The sequence below is a fragment of the Mus musculus genome, chromosome 9 (assembly GCF_000001635.26).
Source record: "Mus musculus strain C57BL/6J chromosome 9, GRCm38.p6 C57BL/6J".
Classification (NCBI taxonomy): Eukaryota; Metazoa; Chordata; class Mammalia; order Rodentia; family Muridae; genus Mus; species Mus musculus.
The window spans coordinates 59,813,829-59,833,980 of NC_000075.6; the positions used below are offsets into that span (position 1 = coordinate 59,813,829).

The following is a 20,152-nucleotide window of genomic DNA, read 5'->3' on the forward strand; positions in this document are numbered from 1 at the left end:
TACTCATTTTTTGACCCAGCATCCCTATAATGCTCATGCTGGCTTTGACTCACATTCCTCTTGCCTCTGATTCTAGAGTGTTTTGTTTTTCCTTTCTTTACATTGATTGATTATTTGATTGTTTGTATCTGTCTGGAGGTCAGAGGACAACTGGGAGTCAGTTCTCTCTTTCCATGAGGTGGATTCTGCAGCTAGAATTTAGGTTGTCAGGTTTGGAGTCACGTGTCTTTACCTGCTGAGCTATCTTGTATACCTAATTTAATGCTGATTGCAAAATTAATCGTTATTGATACCAAATTAAGAATTGCATAGTTTTCTTGTTATAACTAAAAATAATTTTATCTTGCTGATCTTTGACTTATGTAACCTTTTGATTTTCTCATAACCTGTTGTTTCTGTTCTATCATAGGACTTAAGAATGTTTCAGTTTATTTGGGATTTCTTGACTCTCTCAATTTAAGATAATAGCTCATTCACCCTTTCCAAAGTAGTGCAGAAATTACATATATTCAAATTTGTCTTATTAAAGAAATCCTTACAATGGAAACAAAGCTTACTTCAAGTTAATTTGCCTTTTAACCTTAAGACCCTAAATTATGAGTTCTTAGATAATTAAGAATATCAACTACACTGCTATTGATGAGTTAAGGTGATGCCTCCCTCATCCCCTTTACTACTAAAAATCTAATCTCTTTAATCAGTTCTTGATAACTAATTGTTATTTTAAAATTTGAGAAAAGCTGTTAAACACTGATGTAAATTATCATATGATAACCACTGTAACAGGAAAATAAAATTTGCTCTGATTGCCATTTTACATGTTTAACCATCTGTCACAAGTCAGTTTTCCTAAAAATCCACTCAGTTTTAAGTCCAGTGATTAATAAATATCCTTATATTTAATGTAAATGAGTAAATACCTAATAAAAAATTGGAAAAAAAACAAAAAAAGAAACAAAAAACAAAATATTTCTAATAAATTATATAGGTATCATTGCAGTTAATATTTCTAAATTTAAGAATTATTTTTTAGTTATACATGCATGCGTTTGTGCGTGCGCGTGCGTGTATGTGTGCGCATGCATGTGTGTATTCAATACCACAAATGCCAGAGGTATCAGATTCCCTGAAGCTGTAGTCACTATGATTTTTCTATTACCTGATGTGGGTTCAGGGAGAAGAATGTGGGTCCTTTGCAAAAGCAGTATGTTTTCTTAATCACTGAGCCATCTCTCTAACCCCAAAATTAGAATGAAGTATATTTTCCTATTACAGTAGTTTTACCTGGTGATTTACATCAGTGATTATTTGAATACTGGACAGAACCAGAACTGTTACAGAAAGGAGTATTTTACTACTTGTAATATAAGTAAATTTGAGACTTGTTTTTAAATTAAATTTCTCTTGTCTTACAGACTTTGTCCATTGGTGTTCTTGATATTTTTGGGTTTGAAGATTATGAAAACAATAGTTTTGAACAGTTCTGTATTAATTTTGCTAATGAACGTTTACAGCACTACTTTAATCAGCATATCTTTAAGTTGGAGCAAGTGAGTATCTAAATATATAGTTACCCTCCTGCTTAAACTTTTGAATCAATTTCATAACTGTTTTCTAGCCTGCATTTTGATTCAGACAGTGCATGGTCATATCACTATAAGGAAATGACAAATCAGAGCAGAGCTTTTCAGCTATATTATACAGATTTTTTTTAATAGTTGCCAGATGTATCTGTTAATTTGTGTTTGTTTACATGTATCTTTGGATGAATCATGCATCTTTTTTAATGCACCCTTTTTAAGGGTGTTGTATATCTGTTGCTATCGAGTGTGGTCACTTACTATCTTTAGTATTTATTTAACTGCTTTGGTCTCCACTTCTTATCTGAGATCAAAGACTCTTGAGGAGCAGAGTGTGGATGCAAAGGTGTATTCTGGGGTTGGAGGTAATAGTTCAGCAATTTAGAACATTTGTTTTTCTCGCTGATGACCAGGGTTTAGTTCCTAGCATCCATCTGTAACTTCAGTTCCAAGGGGTCTAACACCCTCTTCTAACTTCTCATAAATACTTGCTGGCAAAACATTCATACACCTAAAATAAATCTAAAAAGTAAAAATAAACAAACCAAGTAAACCACAATGGCATTTCTTATGAGAATCTTAAGATTGATGACAATTTAGTTTTTATTACAATTATTATGAGAAGAGGACCCAAAAGATGTGAGGTTTTCCTCCAAATTTAGTTGGAAATCAGTTTTTGACCCAGTTTATAAGCCAGAACTTCAGTTTATTTAGTAATGACATAGGCAACTATACTAAGATTTATCACAGTCAACTTAAATGCTAACTAATGGAAAGTGAATGCAAACCCCAAAATAGTTAGTAGGTCTACTGAATAATTTAAAAGAAACTTCTACCAGCTAGCTTCTACAAAGTATAATAATATATATATAAATTCTATAGTAAAGTTTATTGCTCTATATGCTGACTTAAAAATTAAAATTTATTATTATTTGTGTGTGTGTGTGTGTGTGTGTATGTGTGCATGTACTTGTATGGGTGTGTATGTATGTATAGACATGTGCTGTGGCACACGGGTGAAGGGAGGTCAGAGGAAAACCTCGTGGATTCATGGATTCAGTTCTCCTCCTCTACCTATGTGTGTTGTAAGGATTGACCTCAGATCATTAAGAGTGTGGCAAGATCCTTTTACTGAACCACCTTCTGACTGGTTTTGTTGTTTTTTGGTTTTTTTGTAAAGGGTAGTTGTGTAAAATGTTTTAGGGCTGGCTACTTTGATGAATGCTTAAAGTATTCAATATAATTGAAGTTCTAGACATAATTAATTCTTATGTGTGTGATTGTAATTGTGTGCATAGTGATATGAGTGTATGGAAGTCAGAGGACAATGTGGAGATTCTCTGGGTCGAACTTAGGTCAGTTGAAGTAGTCTTGGTGATTGATTCAGAATCATGTTGAATAAAAGACAAACTGAAAGGTGTCTGATATTTGAAAATGCTCATGTTAGCATTTTTAATGTTGCCCATTTCTTTCCTTTACATGCTCTGAATTACCCTTACCATCACTGATTTATTAGTAAATATAATGACAATTGAGTTACATATGTCAGGCATTGTGGTAAGCTCCGAAAACAAAAAGTTTGGAGCTTTGGAATCTTACTGAGGAGTTTGTACCTAACAATTTTTGTTTTGATGGCAGATTGGTGGTGTGAGACTACCATTGTCTTTGAGGATAGTCTTCCTCACCCCACTCTGCTCCACATCCTAATAAAAACCCAAACAAAAAAACTAAAAAGAGTGAACTTCAAGGCATTGGTTTTCTTTCTTTCTTTCTTTCTTTCTTTCTTTCTTTCTTTCTTTCTTTCTTTCTTCCTTTCTTCCTTTCTTCCTTTCTTCCTTTCTTCCTTTCTTCCTTTCTTCCTTTCTTCCTTTCTTCCTTTCTTCCTTTCTTCCTTTCTTCCTTTCTTCCTTTCTTCCTTTCTTCCTTTCTTCCTTTCTTCCTTTCTTCCTTTCTTCCTTTCTTCCTTTCTTCCTTTCTTCCTTTCTTCCTTTCTTCCTTTCTTCCTTTCTTCCTTTCTTCCTTTCTTCCTTCCTTCCTTCCTTCCTTCCTTCCTTTCTTTCTTTCTTTCTCTTTCTTTCTTTCTTTCTTTCTTTCTTTCTTTCTTTCTTTCTTTCTTTCTTTCTTATGTATTGGTCAATGTTTTATTGTTATCTTTAACTCCTCTTTTGTCAACATGGATAGATACGTATTGTCTCAGGCATCATTTGTTCTGGTTTACTTTCAGATAAGTGAAAACCTAGGTCTGTAAGGACAAACCTGTGTAAGGAGCCCAGAAGTTGAAGGTTGCTTTCTTTCTAAAAACATTTCCCTATTTTGGTAAAAGGTTTCTGAGCCAGTGATAAGGGTTCAAAGAGCAAAGTAGAAACCCATGGTCACTGTTAACTTCCAGCTTAGTGCACTCAGAGGGCATGGTACCCATTAGGAATAAAATAAGCGAGAAAGAGCTGCAGCATCCTAGAAACTGCGTTCCTATGCTTCCTGCATACTCAAATAATATTTATACCTTCTCAATTTTCAGATGGGATTAAAGACTAGAGAGTTACAGTCTTACAATTAAACTTATGCTGTTTAGGATTTAAAAAGATTTCCTAGGTGTAAAAAGATGTTTTTAAAATGGTAATACAGGTTAAAATAATAAATGATATAGATAAAATTTTAAACTCATTAAGATAGAATAGATGGTAAAATACCTTATCTAAGTTGCCAAATACAAACAGACTGGACATTTAAATGTAACTTATACCTAATCATTTTCATAATTGTTCGTACTGTATGTTTATTATTATAAGAAAAAGAGCCTTTTCAATTAGACAAAAAAATTGTTCAGGTTTGGTCTTTTGCTATGCTAAATATTGGTTGCTCCCAGAGACCACACATAGACCCAGGTGATGCTATGTGACATTGCCCCCCAAGTTTCCTGATTGGTAAATAAAGATGGCAGCAGCCAGTAGCTGGTCAGAAGAGACACAATGTGGGGTTTAGGGTTGGAGAAAACCATGAGGGAAAAAGAGAAAAAGGTGGAGCGAAGAGAAGCCTCCATTGGGCTGAGAATCTTAAAATAATGGCCATGTGAGTCAGCTAGTTGGAGCTACGAGCAGCCCAGACAAAACATGGTAAATTATATAATAAAAATTATTTGATAGGAAATAGACATAATAGCATAGAGGATAAATATCTATCCAGTTCTGTGCTGATTGAGGCTCATTATAAATACAAAGGTCAAATGTATCTTTTACTCACAAACCAAGTGGTCAAAGGGAGGATAAAAATCCTGGATTGAGATTAAATATTTTTACAACAGTGTGGTCTCAGCTTGTCATGGTCTATATCTCTTGAGCTGCCTCATCTAACCTGCTCTTTTCAGGGCAAGGAGCTTGATGCAGCTTTAAGGTCAGATTCAGTCTCCCCCTTTTCACAGTAAAATGCAATCCTTGTGCTTGTTTGGGAGTGCCAAGGGTGCAATGGAGTAACTGAGGGCTCAGGAATGTCCCTGATTTACCACTGATTGGGTTCAGATACTTTTAAGCCTGTTCAGGGGTTAATTCACCATAGATACCTGCCATATCCTTTATAATTCTGTAGGATTTATTCTCTTGGGTACTAGGTGAGTTCCTTCAGTTACTCCAAAAGTATTAGATATTACCCTAAAAGGCTTGCTTGAAGGAATGGATACTTCCAAAAACAAACAACAACAAAAAAACCTCAGTTCTCTTTCAAGGGACTTCATGTCTGGAGTCTAACCAACAATATTCACTATGGAACATGTCACCTCTTCCCCAAAACCCCTGTTCATTCGTTCGTTCGTTTGTTCATTCTCTCTCTCTCTCTCTCTCTCTCTCTCTCTCTCTCTGTATGTGTGTGTAGCAGTAGTAAGTTCTTCAGAGTAAACATGGGAGACAGAAGACAGTAGGATATTTTCCTTAAAAGTAAAGCTCATTATTTAGGCCTGTGTATTAGTTATATTCCTATCATAATTCTTATTATAGAACAACTGTTAAAAATTGAAGGAAAAATAGTGAAATTGCTTTTTAAAGTAGGTGAATATAAAAGACTATTCTACTAAATTTGACAGAAATGGAATTTTATAATGTTTAAATAGACTTAAAATACACACGGACAATAGCATATGCATAAAGTTGTGACATCTCTGTATTAACTGTAAGTTATAGAAAATTTTATTTGTGTTATTTGATAAGTTAAAGATGCATGTTATAATTTCTAGAATATCCACAAAGTAGTAAGTAAATATAAAATATTTGCCAGAAAAATGTAGATTCTAAGTAAAGCAAAAACAACCAAAGCAATCCAAACAGTAACAAAGTAAGTATAGAAGAACTGCCCAAGACTGATGCATATGGCACTTATGTGTAATCCAGCATTTTGGGAAGACCTGGGCAACAAAATGAGAAGGAATGCTGAGAAAAGAGGATAATTGAGAGAAAGAAGAAATAGTAAGGTACCAGTGAGCATTCACTTTATATGAGTTGATTGCTTTAGTATCTAACAATCATTAGATTGATGAATAGCAAACAGTTTATCAGAGGCAGTCCAAACATTATACCCAAAGCTAAAAGTAAAAAGGCATATAAGGTTTATCGAACATTAGCAGAAACTATTTGTAGCTTTATTACTAAGTATAAAAGGAAATAGCTCATAATGCTAAGAACAGTTTTTTAAAGTAAATGCACAGTCCCAAATTTATAGGTACCAGATAAAATATCTTCAAAATGCATGAAGCAAAATTTAATAAAAGTATAATGAGGAATATAGCTTATAAATGGGGTATTTTTAACTTATTATCTTGAATAACTTAACTAACATTTTATGGGTATCCATTGCTCTCTGCCTTGCATATCAATATGGACAGTTACCTTGGACTTAACTGGTTATTGAGACCCGCTAAATAATATGTAGCATATTGAACCCTATCTGAAGAATACATAGTTACAAAAGTAATGCTTGTGTTAGTTTGGAAGCAAGGGTCAGCTTCCCAAATATTAACACATATTTTAATACTATAATAAAATTACAAGTCAGGTGGTGGTGACACACTCCTTTAATCCTGGCACTTGGGAAGCAGAAGCCAGTGGATTTCTTGAGTTTGAGGCCAGCCTGGTTTACAGAACAAGCTCCAGCACAGCCAATGTTAAACAGAGAAACCCTGTATTCAAAAACAAGAACAAAAACAAACCAAAAAGAAAAAAGAAAAAAACATTTTCATTTAAGGCTGGGGATATATTATCTATCCCCAGGTTAACATGTGTGAGATTCCCAAAGTTCAGCATACACTGCTGCCAAACAATTCCCTCCAGAAAACCAAAACTAAGTAAATATGCTTAATAGTTTAAAAGGTGAATGAGGCCGGGTGTGGTGGTGCACACCTTTGATCCCAGCACTTGGGAGTCAGAGGCAGGCGGATTTCTGAGTTCGAGGCCAAGCCTGGTCTACAGATTGAGTTCCAGGACAGCCAGGGCTACACAGCGAAACCCAGTCTCGAAGAAAAAAAAAAGGTGAATGAACTAGAAACTAGCCACAGTTAACCAGCATGCTGTGGGGGTGTAGCTGACGTTAATAGTTAAGTTTAAACCTATTAGAAAATTTTCATGTTAAGAATATGTGATTGTTCCTAAAACCTTGGAAAATGGTCAGCAAAATAAGTCTGGGAAATAATTCCATTCTTAATTATCTCAGATGAAAGAAAAATACCTTAATATAAACCTAACCAAGGAAGTGAAAGACTTGTACAGCGAGGTCTTGAGAATACTGTACAAAGGAACTGGAAGCACCCACAATTGGAATGATTTTTCATGATCATGAATTAGAAGGATTACTGTTGTAAAGAAAACCATACTGTTAGAAGTGGGATGTAAATTCATTGTAGTCACCAACATTCACTCTTCGCAGAAATAAGTGATTTAAAATTCACACAGCAGTGTAAAAGTCTCCAAGTAGCCATAATGGTCCTCAACATAAAGAATGATGAAGGAGATACCACTATACCTGATTTCAAGTTATAGTAGAGTCATAATAACAAAAACCATGTACAGAAACAGACATGCCGATCAGAATCATAGGTCAGATGGTTTAGATAAAACCACATGTAGACGCACCTTACTTAAAACTTTGTCATATGTTATTATTTTCTGTAAGATAAGTTGATATTTTGTTTTTTCTAGGAGGAATATAGAACTGAAGGTATCAGTTGGCATAACATAGATTATATTGATAATACTTGTTGCATAAATCTTATTAGCAAAAAACCAACAGGACTGCTCCATCTTTTGGATGAAGAAAGCAAGTGAGTATAGTGCTTTTCAGTTTCATATTTGACCATTATGCTTTTTGAGTGCTTCACCTTTATTTGTGACAGAGCTTCACTGTGTAACTCTGACCAGGTTGGAATTAGGGCTGCTGCAGTCCCAGAGTAGCCTCAGACTCATAGCAGTCCTTAGCCTTAGGCTCCCCAGTGTTAGCTGTATAAGTATGTACCACCAACCAGCTTATATCTAAGTAAGCGTAAGTGTTCTGATAATGTTTTGAATAAAGACTTGTGGTTTTTCTGTATTTGTCTGGAAAAAAATACATTTTTGTGTAATAGATTGTACTTTACTCTTGAACAATTTTTTTTCAGATTTCTCTTAGAAAATTTGATGTTAAATCTTTTGATGCTCATTTCTTTATTCTTGAGAACTTCATAATCTATGCAATGAAATATGATTACATCTACCCTTTTTCCCCCCCTCCAACTCCTTCCATATTACCTCTAACATTCCAAATTTCATATCCTGTCCTCTTTACCCACTTTTTTTGTTGGCATGGAAGACCTACTGCCTCTGCCTCCCAGATACTGGAATTAAAGGAGTGTACACTTAGCTCTTGTTTTGTTTTGATTATCCACTAAGTCTATGTAATTTTGCCCAAATATGCATGGATGTAGAGCCATCCACTGGATAATGGGAAACTTAACACTGGTCACATCCTGATGCACATTTAAAAAAAAAAAAGATTTTTCCCCCCATTTCTCCCTCTTTTCTGTCCTGTAGACAGGGTCTTGTTACGTAACCTGGTCTGCTCTTGAAGTTGAGATCTTCCTTCCCTGCCTCTGAGTGGTGACATTACAAAGATGTAATAATTCACGTAGCCTTTAAATTGAGTTTTATTTATTTATCTACATTTTATTTGAGGGTGAAGTATGTATGTGTGCTATTCTGTTTATATGGAGGTCAGAGGCCGATATGCAGGAAGAGTTTCTCTCATCACATGGATCCTCCAGATCAAATTGAAGTGTTCAGGCTTGGAAGCAGATGCCTTACCCATTAAACTATCTTATTTGTTAGTCTTTGAATTAACTTTTATACAGGAGAAATATGGGGTGGGGAGGAGGTATGGGATGTGGAGCAGTCGGAGGGTGTATGGGAGGGATGGGGAATGATATGGAGTGTAAAAAAATAAAATTTTTAAAAAATGAAAAAAAAATGAATAAAAATTTCAGATACACTTTTTTTTTTAAACATCAAAGTTTCTAAGAGAAATCTGGTAGAATTTCTCATAATCCCGCAACTCATATTTTATATCTTTGTAAAACCTTCATTATGTGGATGACACTAAAAACTTCATTTTGTGCAAAATTTCCTGTTTGGGCCTGCTTATCCTTGGCTGTAGTACCTGGACACCAGTCATGGGTAATCAATTCTTGGGGAAACAGTTTTGTAGAAGGCTCTGTTTGAATAATCTCTTCTATATGTGTGAGCCTTCAGTGTCCTGGAAGTTAGCCAGTTCCTGCAATGCCTTTTATCACCATGGAATCCACTTGGTGCCAAATAGTTCTTTGCTTTAACTTGAAATGTGATCTTTTTTTGCCTGAATTACAAGTTTATCAAATCTGTCTGTTCTGATTTTTTTTTTTTTTTTGGTGCTAATTCTCACTGTGAGTATGAGAAAAAAATAGGCAACAGTATCCATCAGCAACCTGAATTCATGTTTTGTAATGTCCTCCCAGATAAGTTAGTCTGTGGTCTTTAAGCTCAGCTTTATGAAAAGTTTCTGGGGATGAACAAAAAATAGAAGAGTTATTTTTCTAGAATGTAAGAAAAATTATCAAACCCAGTTTCCAGTAGAGGTCCCCATTTCCATGGGAAACTTTATTCTACATTCTGACTTTGTGAGTCCCACTAAAATCCCCAAGTAAGCCATGTTTCAGCATTCTAACACAGTAATTGATATAGATAGGAAAGTTATTCCTTATTCATGTGTGAGAAAATAAGAAACAAAAAATGAGTATCTACTTTAAGGATTGAGGAATCAGAGATTATTTCCTTTTTGAAAGATAATTGACCCCAAAGAACATATGATTTTGGTTTTTATTTTCCTTTGAGCTGTACAGTATTTCTGCACAGTGTAACTTTTAATACCAAGTGACTTGGGCTTATTTCTCGGCCTAACTGTAAAATGTGACTCCACATCTATAAAATAGGAACCTCAGTTCTTTAGCTTGTTACAAGAGTCTGATTTTTCTTGGGTACGGTGGCACATACCTTTAATCCCAGCACTCAGGAGAGTGGATCCCTGGGAGTTCATAGCCAACCTGGTCTACATTTTAAGTTCCAGGCCAGCCAAGGCTACATAGTAAGCCTCACTCCCATCCCTCTCTTCTCCCACCCCTGCCAAAAAAGGGAAAGAATCTGATTAGATGCTGTAGGTAAAAACTTTTCATTAATTGTATAGTATATTAATATTATGCCTTATAAAAGACTGTATCTTTCACATTATTTGTTCAATTCAGCTTTCCACAGGCTACAAACCAAACATTACTTGACAAGTTTAAACATCAACATGAAGAGAATTCTTACATTGAATTTCCTGCTGTGATGGAGCCTGCTTTTATCATAAAACATTATGCTGGAAAAGTAAAATATGGAGTAAAGGTCAGTAAGTTTCTTATTGAATATGGCTTTAGAGCAGAGGTATGTATTTTAAAATATAGAACACTTTTTATTCTTTGACAGTTCTATGCATGTAAACATTGTTTTCTGATCATAACTACACTCCCAATTCTTCCCCCAGATGTATCATTACTATTTCTGGCATGTTACCCTTTCTTATAGTTTTTGGAGGCTCTGGATTAGTTGCCTTTGAAGACATTTTGTAAGGTTAGAACTAGAATCAAGATCTACTTTTCAGTATATTACCATTTAGATAATGTTTCTGCTGGTTTCCTTCTATAGATAAACCTATTAGGTTGTTTTAGTGAACTTTTAAAACCTAGAACAGATAGTGTCTGTGTGTCTCAAACTCATTGTTCATCCTCATAATTCATTTGTTTTTCTTTAATGATACTCATAAGGGTCTTTTAGAAGCTTCTGTTCTGAGCACCAATAGGTAGTTGTGAGCTTTCATTCTTACTAGGTATAGTAAGTAACTCTTGCATGAGATGGCTAACTCTTAAATCTTGGGAAGCTTAAACTTGCCACTTATGATACTTAGTTTCCTTGTAATGCAGTAATAAAATGATATAAATCAATGACTCATTGAGTTTTGTTTTGTTTTTCTGTTTTTGAGACAGTTTCATGTACTTAGGCTCAAATTCTCTGTGTAGCAGAGGATGTCCTTGAACTCCTAATTTTGCCTCTTATCCTAAGAGGCTAGGATTATTGAGCTGTGTCACTGTGTCCAGCTTTGGTAGACATCCTAATTAATTATTTAAGCATTTACTGATTCATCTTTTAAAGAATTATTTATTAACCAGCGTATGTCAGTTTCCTGTCCAGTATTTGCTATTATATAGTGATAAGATAGACAGACAGATTTGTAAGTATATGTATCATATACATAGCATATATCATATTTATTTCTAGTGATGTTGTATAAATTTTTCTGTGAGTTAAAGTATTGAAGTAATTACCTCTTTGTAAATTTACAAGGATTTCTCTAAAACTCTTAAGAGTTGAACTAAAGTAAAGGTTATACTGGTGAGTTGAGATAGTGAGTTATAGGCTATAAAATGAGAAAGGAGTTACATATGTTGAAATAGTGTATAAAAGGTCACTGAGATGAGACTTTTAAGGACAAGTGAGATATTTTTGTGAATTCCAAGAGCAGACATTAGGTTAAATCTTGAAGGGCTTCTAGGCCACATTAAAGGAGCTTAGGTGTTTTGTTTTTAATGAAATTCAGGAGTCCCTGTACAACGCATACTGTTAGTAACAGTCCTGTGTCAGCCTTATTAGCAACCTCCCTGCTGGAGTATAGTTTTTTTTGTTGTTGAAATTATTATAGGAACTGTGAAACTATTAAAGCAGATTTGTGTTTTCAAGGACAGCAGAGAGGGTGAGACTGGATTCTTAGAATTTATTAATTCTCCCTCTTTATCTCCTTCCCCTTTTAAATTGAGGTGAAATATTAAATTGAACCATAAGAGTAGCAGTAGAAATGGGGAAAACCTTATATAAGGTATAGTGTTGAGATCTCCATATACTTTATAGAAGTTGTAAATGAATATTTTTTTCTTTCTTTCTTTTTTTTTGGTTTTGGTTTTGGTTTTTTGAGACAGGGTTTCTCTGTGTAGTCCTGGCTGTCCTGGAACTCACTCTGTAGACCAGGCTGGCCTCGAAATCAGAAATCCACCTGCCTCTGCCTCCCACCACTGCCCGGGGTAAATGAATATTTTATGGTGGGAAGTAATTGAATCTCTTTGAGATGTCATATCTGAGATGGAATACACAGGTGAGAAGCAGATTTTAGATATAATTTATAAAGTTAAACAAAGCAGAAATCTTGATCCTGTTGTTAAATGATTTTGTAGTTACTTTTCCAGTGTGGTAGTAAAACAACATGATCAAGGCACTTTGTAGAAGAAAAAGTTTATTTAGCTTACCATTCCAGAAGGGTAAGAGAGTCCATCATGGTAGGGAAGCAGCAGGCATGGTGGCTGAAGGTGAAACTGAGTTGCTCATGTTTTTAACTGCAAGCACAAAGCAGAGAGTTGGAACAAGAAATGGTGTGAGTCTTTAAACTCACAACCTGATTACTGCTGGCTTGCTTCAGCAAGACCATACCTGGTGAACCTACCCAGACAGCATCACCAAGTGGGAGCCAAATATGCCCAAGATTTGCAGGGACATTTATCATATAGTATACACACACCTGTTTCTCTGATGTTTAAGTATGTTATTGAGTAGATTGAAACTAAAAAAGGTGATTAAAAGGTGAAATTATATACTCACTAAAGAAGCTAGAGCTATTCCTGGAGATAAAAAGGGATATTTCACAATAAGAAAAGTGTCTAGTTGATAAAACGTTAATCAAAAGTTATTTATAGCTGGGCGTGGTGACGCACCCTTTAATCCCAGCACTTAGGAGGCAGAGGCAGGCGGATTTCTGAGTTCGAGGCCAGCCTAGTCTACAAAGTGAGTTCTAGGACAGCCAGCGCTATACAGAGAAACCCTGTCTCAAAAAACAAAAACAAAAAAAGTTATTTATACCCAGTAATTTTGATTCAGATGTTTAAACTTGTCAGGTAATGTTTGGTTTGTAGCCTGTGGAAAGCTGAATTGAACAAATTATGTGAAAGATACAGTCTTTTATAAGGTACTTGGCCCAGGTAGCTCAGAATAGAATTCAGTTCTATAATCTCTATTCACCCCCACCATTCAAACCTACTATCTTCTTGATTTTAATAGTCCTTTTCAGAAATAACATTGGTACTTTTTTCATAGGATTTTCGGGAAAAAAATACAGATCATATGCGTCCAGACATTGTGGCTCTTCTGAGAAGTAGCAGGAATGCTTTTGTTTCTGGGATGACTGGCATTGATCCTGTAGCTGTTTTCCGATGGGCAGTTCTTCGAGCATTTTTCAGAGCTGTGGTTGCTTTCAGGGAAGCTGGGAAAAGACATATTCAGAGAAAAAGTGGTAAGCCATTCTTGCTAGTATTCTTCCATGATAATACTTTTTATTTTTTCCTGTTTACTTACCATAATCTGTAATTATGTTTCATAGCTGATAAATCACATACCTTTAAGTGATTAAATGTATGTTTCTGTATGTATGCAGGCCTATGTTGCTATATTTTTATTAATAGATATTGATAGGAATAATGAGCGTCTTAGGGTTACTGTTGTGTGAAGAAACACCATGATGAAGGCTGGTTATAAAGGGGAGCATTTAATTGGGGTCATGTTTACAGTTTTGGAGCATTAGTCCATGGCCATTATGGTGTAGGCAAGCATGGTGCCTAGAGCAATATTTAAGTGCTCACATCTGATCTGAAAGGTGCAGGCAGACAGTGAAACTGAGAGTTTTTCAAACCTCAAAAGCCCAGCTCCAGTGACACCTCTTCCAAGAGGTCATACCTACTAATTCTTCTCAAACAATCTCACCTACTATAGACCAAGTATTCAAATATATGAGCATACAGGGGCTACTCTCATTAAAATCATCACAGTGAATGTAAGGCATATAGTAGTTATGAACAAAAATGCAAGCTGATAATCATATGATGATTCAGAATTTGATTTTAATGTTTTCTCCATTTTTCCATCTCTATGTTTTTTTCTACAAATTCAATCATGATTTAATATAAAAAAGCAAATTAGGAAACAAACAGGGTCAGGCAGTATAATATGGTAGACTTTTCTGCTCCAGTCACCTTTTCTATTGACCAGTTTTGTAAGTAAGAACATTTTTTCTTTCCTAGTAAAGAATTATTTGTTTAGTAAGGTTTTTGTTTTGTTTTTCTTAACCTGTTAACTTGGTTTATTGAGTTTTTAGTTTGAATTTTATAAATGATTTTTTTTTTCTGGGTCCTTCCTTTTTCTTTAAGCCTGAGACACTCCATTTTATATTGTACATGAAGTCAAGTTCATAGGCACATGTGGCCATTTGGAATGTATATAGTTAAAATCTTCTAACTTATATGTAGTTGAGACATGCCTTTCAGTAGGATTATACGAGTGCTTCCTTGTTCTTCTGTGTTTCCAAACTAACTTGTATGTTGTAGGAGTAAACAAACTTTCAAAGTCAGCTTTTAAATTTCAGTTCTGATTTTTCACCTGGGATGTTGTCAGTCACTCTTCAACTTCCAGGCCAGTTTAGTCTACATAGTGAGTTCCAGGACAGCCAGGGGTATTTAGAGGGACTCTGTCTTAAAGACAAAACAAAACAACCCAAAGACAAAATCAAAAAATAGTCCTAGGAATCCTAAGTTTACTTGATTATTAGTAGACTCTCCCACTGTCTTAGTTAGTGTTCTAGTGCTGTGAAGAGACACCATGACCACAACAACTCTTATAAATAAAAGAAACCCTTTAATTGGGGTTGGCTTTAGAGGTTTAGTTCATTGTTGTTATGGCTGGAATCGTGGTAGTAAGCAGGCAGACATAGTGCTGGGAAGGTAGCTGAGAGTTCTACATCCAGATGGGCAGGGACAGAGAAACACTGGGTGGGCCTACCTTGAGCATTTGAAACTGCGAAGCCCCGCCACCGCCCCACACACATACTTCCTCTAACAAAGCCACATGTGCTCCTACAACCCTGTCAAGTAGCCCTATTCCCTAATGACCAAGCATTCAAACATACACACCTATGGGGACTATTCCTGTCCAAACTAACCACACCCTCTTTGGAAATATGAAAGGGAGTTCTTGTGGTTGAAATGGTAAGATGGTAGTAATGGCCTGAAGAGGTAACTCAGTAGTTAAGTGCACTTGCTGCTTTTCTAGAGGACCCGATTTCATTTCCCAGCATCCATGTTAGGTGGCTCACAACCACTGGCAACTCCAGCTCTAGGGGGAAATCAAATGTCCTCTTCTGGAAGAGTTGCACTCAAGTGTGCGCATATACACAGAAATACATATACATATACATAAATACAGTTTTAAAAAGGGATAGTAGAAACATTAGGGAAGAAATAAAGAGCACCATTATACTTAACTACAAAATATAGAATAAACATAACTTTTACATTTTCTAGCACTCTAATTTGAGAGACAGCTGCTTAAAGCAACAACTCTAATTCTATGTGGATGGTCATACTGCTTAAAAGATATTACTTGTTTAATAGTAACCGTGTAAAGAACGTGATATGGGCAACTTTCGAAGCAATTGAAATGGTTTTTTAACTTAGACTAGATATAAATTACTATGTTAATTCTAATTTTCACATCAACTGCTAACTTTTAAAAACATTTGATATAAGAGGGCAGTGATGGCGGGCGTGGTGGTGCATGCCTTTAATCTCAGCACTTGGAAGGCAGAGGCAGGTAGATTTCTGAATTCGAGGCCAGTCTGGTCTACAGAGTGAGTTCCAGGACAGCCAGGGCTACACAGAGAAGACCTGTCTCAAAAAATCCCCCCCCCCCAAAAAAAAAGGGTAGTGATGAAAGGAAAGAAAACTAAAAATGTCTTAATATGTAGAAAGCAAATAAAACATCCTTCCAAGGAGTTCAAGAAAGAAATCACAAGAAAAGGTAGAAGATAATATTGAGCTGGAGATAAGAAGGAACAAACACAGTCTGTACTAATCCCTGCTTGGTCAGTTTATGTCCTTTCATTTTGTTTTTGGGCCAGAGGAATGTGGAAGTTTTGCCTGAAAATGATTATTGGTTACATAAGTCAGGATATAGGTGTTTTATGCACTACTAGGAGAAAACCAAGCAGTATGTCACAGTGTATGAAAGATAGCTCAAAAAGGGCTTATAGAAAGGTTTATAGCTTTCAAAACACCTGCATTATAAATTAAAATGTCAAGCAATTAACCCAGTATTCTACTGTTTCTAAGGAGGCTTAGATAAAAGGATAAACACAACCTAAGCAGGGCATTGTAAACTAGACTGGATATAAATGAGTACGGAGTAAAAAACAAGCAAACCCAGAAAAATATAGCAAACAATATAACAGTATTATTGATTGAGTGGATTATTAGTTCACACAGTATCCTCTTTCTCTACTCCCCAAACTTGTCCACTCTACCTGAATGTCCATGTGCAGGCTAGTCTGATACCTAGCCATTGGGGGTAAATTACAGTAATAATGAAGATTGAGTATTTTCTATTAAAGTGTCTTGTGACAATGAAGTGACATTAAGCTGACTTTTTATAAATATTCAAATATTTCTAATTATTAATTTTCATCTTTGCTAAATGATCCATTTAAAAAGAAGTTGCTTTTTTACTATCAGCTAGTTAAAATGATTGCAATGGATTTTTTAAGTCTGCAATTTTTATGTACTACCTGATTAATTATAAGATGATATTTTCTCTGCTAAATGATTTTTTAACATAACATTTTAGTTTTTATCAATTTGATAAAATTTTTGAAGCATATTTCCTCTTTTTAAAAAGGATGCTACATTTATGTACTATCTGATGATTAATAAGATTGTGTTTTTCGATGATAAATGTAGGTAATATATTCTAAATTCAGAAATCTAGGTTATATAATTTCAATAAGATAAAAAAATACTCTGTAGGAGTTTTGGAATTAGTGTTTCTTTGAGCTTTAAAATGACTATCTTGAGAACTATTTATAACATATGACATTGAGCCCCATTCCTAAGTGTACAGTAAATTGTACTTATAGAGATCAGTTACTATGCATCACTTCATTGCTCCTAGATTATATAGTTGTCATTCTTTTTTTTTTTTTTTTTTTTTTTAAAGATTTATTTATTTATTATATGTAAGTACACTGTAGCTGTCTTCAGACACTCCAGAAGAGGGCATCAGATCTCATTACGGGTGGTTGTGAGCCACCATGTGGTTGCTGGGATTTGAACTTCGGACCTTCGGAAGAGCAGTCGGGTGCTCTTACCCACTGAGCCATCTCACCAGCCCATATAGTTGTCATTCTTAGAAGCAAAATTGTTAAATGTAACCATTCCTCCATAAGTCTTTTTTTAATTTTCTTTAATAAATTTTTAATTCTTTATATCATACTGTGTATTATAAAGACATTTTCAACCCCTCCCCCCCCCACACACACACACATACACACACACTATTTTTCCTGCGGAACTCTTAAGGTAATCTCTTGAACTCAAGAATTCATCTTTTCTGAAATATGGAAACTCTGTCTTCTATCTTAAATCAATTTCTTGCTGATATTTATGTTATTGTAATTGCCCCTCCCCCATGCCTTACTGCTCAAATGACTCACTTGGTTAGCATTCATCTGAGTGCTTTGGTCTTTATTCTTGTCTCTTCTTTTTCCTGCTTGTAATTCACTTTATCTCCTTTTCCAGTAGTGAGGTATGGGTTCTTCAGCAATTTTTCAGATTTATAAATGCATAGTGCTGCTCAGGCTCCCTCTCTGTGGTGTGCTACTACTTATTCTTAGCACACACTCGGCAGACATTGACAAAACACATGTGCCTGATTGTCAGATTTGTAAAAGACAGGGTACCCTTTCTCATAATTTTTTGGGTATAATTTCTCTCAGATTCTATCAATGTTGCCAACTATATGCTAAAAATATTTCAGAAAGAAATAATTTTCCAAGAACAACCATATGATACTAATTGTTTGAAATGTTCCTTATACTTTAATCTAGAAATTTTAATATGGCATTAACTCAGAATACTTTGATTAATAAAATAGACATTTGGCATATTTGAAAAGAATATTTTTTCTTATTATTTGTTAGTTGGGGAGAGTTATTCACATGGTTTAATATTTTAAAATATATCAAGATAGTTGGCATCATTGTCTTTGATTTTTCTTGTTGGTTTGGGCTTACATAATGTCTTTTTCTTTTTTCCATTTTTTATTTTGTTTTGCTTCTTAAGGACATGATGATACAACACCATGTGCGATTTTGAAAAGTATGGATAGTTTTAGCTTTCTCCAACACCCAGTCCACCAGAGGAGCTTAGAGATTCTGCAGAGGTGCAAGGAAGAGAAGTACAGTAAGGCTTTAAGTCCTCTTAACCCTGTATTGTCACATCTATTTGGAAATGGAAATCAAGAGTATTCATGAGGGATGCATGGAGATTGCATAGGAACATGCCTTTCACAATTCTTTATGCAGACTGTATTGCTTTCTCTTGAAATTGCTGAACCTGTTCTTTGATGTGGGTGATTTTGACTGTCCCATTTGCTATGCACCACATTGTTAATTATTTAGGCTACCATTGAATTGGTTTCCAAATTCATCTTGGAAGTATCTGATTAATTACATAAAAATAAGCAGTAATTTTATTCTTGCTTTTGGAAACTTTTAGTGAAATGTAATTAAAGTAAAATACGAGAACAATTTGGTAAGTTTTATATATATAGAAACTCATGAAATTAACACAGTGATTATGATATTCAACACTCCCCAAAGCTTCCTCATATCTGGCTAAATTTTGTACTTGATTATGTTTGATTTCTACATCAGCAATGTTACAATTTTGAATCTCTAGAGGATTCATTTAAGTTGAATATAAACCTTGACTCAGACTTTCTATGTCTAAGAGAAATACCAGAATTTCAGCATAAAAAATATCATTCAGAATACATATCTGTTTATTGTTTAAAATTGATATAAAAGATGCACTTGGTCTCCATTTCTTCCTTGGCTTTATGTTAGTCTGCATGAAATAGGTCCTTTGGTCTGCTGTGTGGTTACAATAATTGGGTGTACTCCTATTGTGATAAAAAATGAGTTTTTTAGAAAATTAAGTCATTTGTTTATAGTGGGTCAAATTTACTCAAGATCTGCATTGTACATTTAATAAATTGCAATACATTTAGGTCACTACTTTTATTAGAGTTTTCTAACTGAAACTCCATAATATTTGACTTAATAAAACAACAATTTAAGTGGAATTTGCTTAAAAATAAATGCAGTGTGTTCTTTTTCACTCTAATGGTATAAGAAAATGTGTAATGTATGTATATTTCCTTGTCGGAAGAATAAAGGTAAGTCATTTTTAAAAGCTGTCTTTAGAGTTTATCCTTAGTTATTAAAATTATTTCTAAAGATACACAGTCCTCATTCTGATTATTCATTTTGATATTCTTAATCTTTCAAAACAGTCTACAAATCATTTGAGAACAGCTTAAAAGAGCTTAAATCTAAAGTAGTTATATGTAGTTCAGTTGCTTTATTTGTTTCTTCATGATTGAGCTTGGTAACTGCAGACTGGACCATATTGTAGTTTATGGGTCTGGTTACAGCATACGCTGCATGAGGAAGTTAAACTGGCAATTCCCTGTATATTGATGCCTTCATTTATTTTATATATGTATTCCATTTTCCACTGCAGATATATTCAGGTGCTGCTTTTTGTTTTGTTTTGTTTTGTTTTGTTTTTGTTTGTTTTCTTATTTTATTTTTAATTTATTTTTTACACTCCATATTCCATACCTTATCTCCCATCCACCGACTGCTCCACATCCCACACCTCCATCCCACCACACTCTGTTTCCATGTGAATGTCCCTCCCCACCCCCACCTAACCTCTAAACTCTCTAGGGCCTCTAGACCCTTGAGAGTTAGATGCATCATTTCTGAATGAACACAGACCCAGAAGTTCTCTATTGTATGTGTGTTGGGGGCCTCATATCAGCTGGTGTATGCTGTCTGTTTGGTGG

General features: G+C 34.9%; 1 protein-coding gene and 1 long non-coding RNA gene across 14 annotated transcripts in view; one reads left to right on the top strand and one right to left on the bottom strand.

The window, feature by feature from the left end:
* Myo9a (myosin IXa) overlaps window positions 1-20,152 on the top strand; it is a 178,019-nt gene that overhangs the window by 62,981 nt on the left and 94,886 nt on the right. For all 13 annotated transcript variants that reach the window (XM_006511209.4, XM_006511210.3, XM_017313399.2 and 10 more), the window contains 5 exons: window positions 1,416-1,550; window positions 7,757-7,878; window positions 10,363-10,504; window positions 13,295-13,490; window positions 18,361-18,480. In XM_006511209.4, the coding sequence (XP_006511272.1) occupies window positions 1,416-1,550; window positions 7,757-7,878; window positions 10,363-10,504; window positions 13,295-13,490; window positions 18,361-18,480 (715 nt within the window). The remainder of the gene's footprint in view (window positions 1-1,415; window positions 1,551-7,756; window positions 7,879-10,362; window positions 10,505-13,294; window positions 13,491-18,360; window positions 18,481-20,152) is intronic.
* The window catches only part of Gm20275 (predicted gene, 20275), a 114,787-nt gene continuing 107,058 nt past the window's right edge, over window positions 12,424-20,152 (bottom strand). The window contains exon 4 of the long non-coding RNA NR_166694.1: window positions 12,424-13,460. This is a non-coding gene — a long non-coding RNA (predicted gene, 20275). The remainder of the gene's footprint in view (window positions 13,461-20,152) is intronic.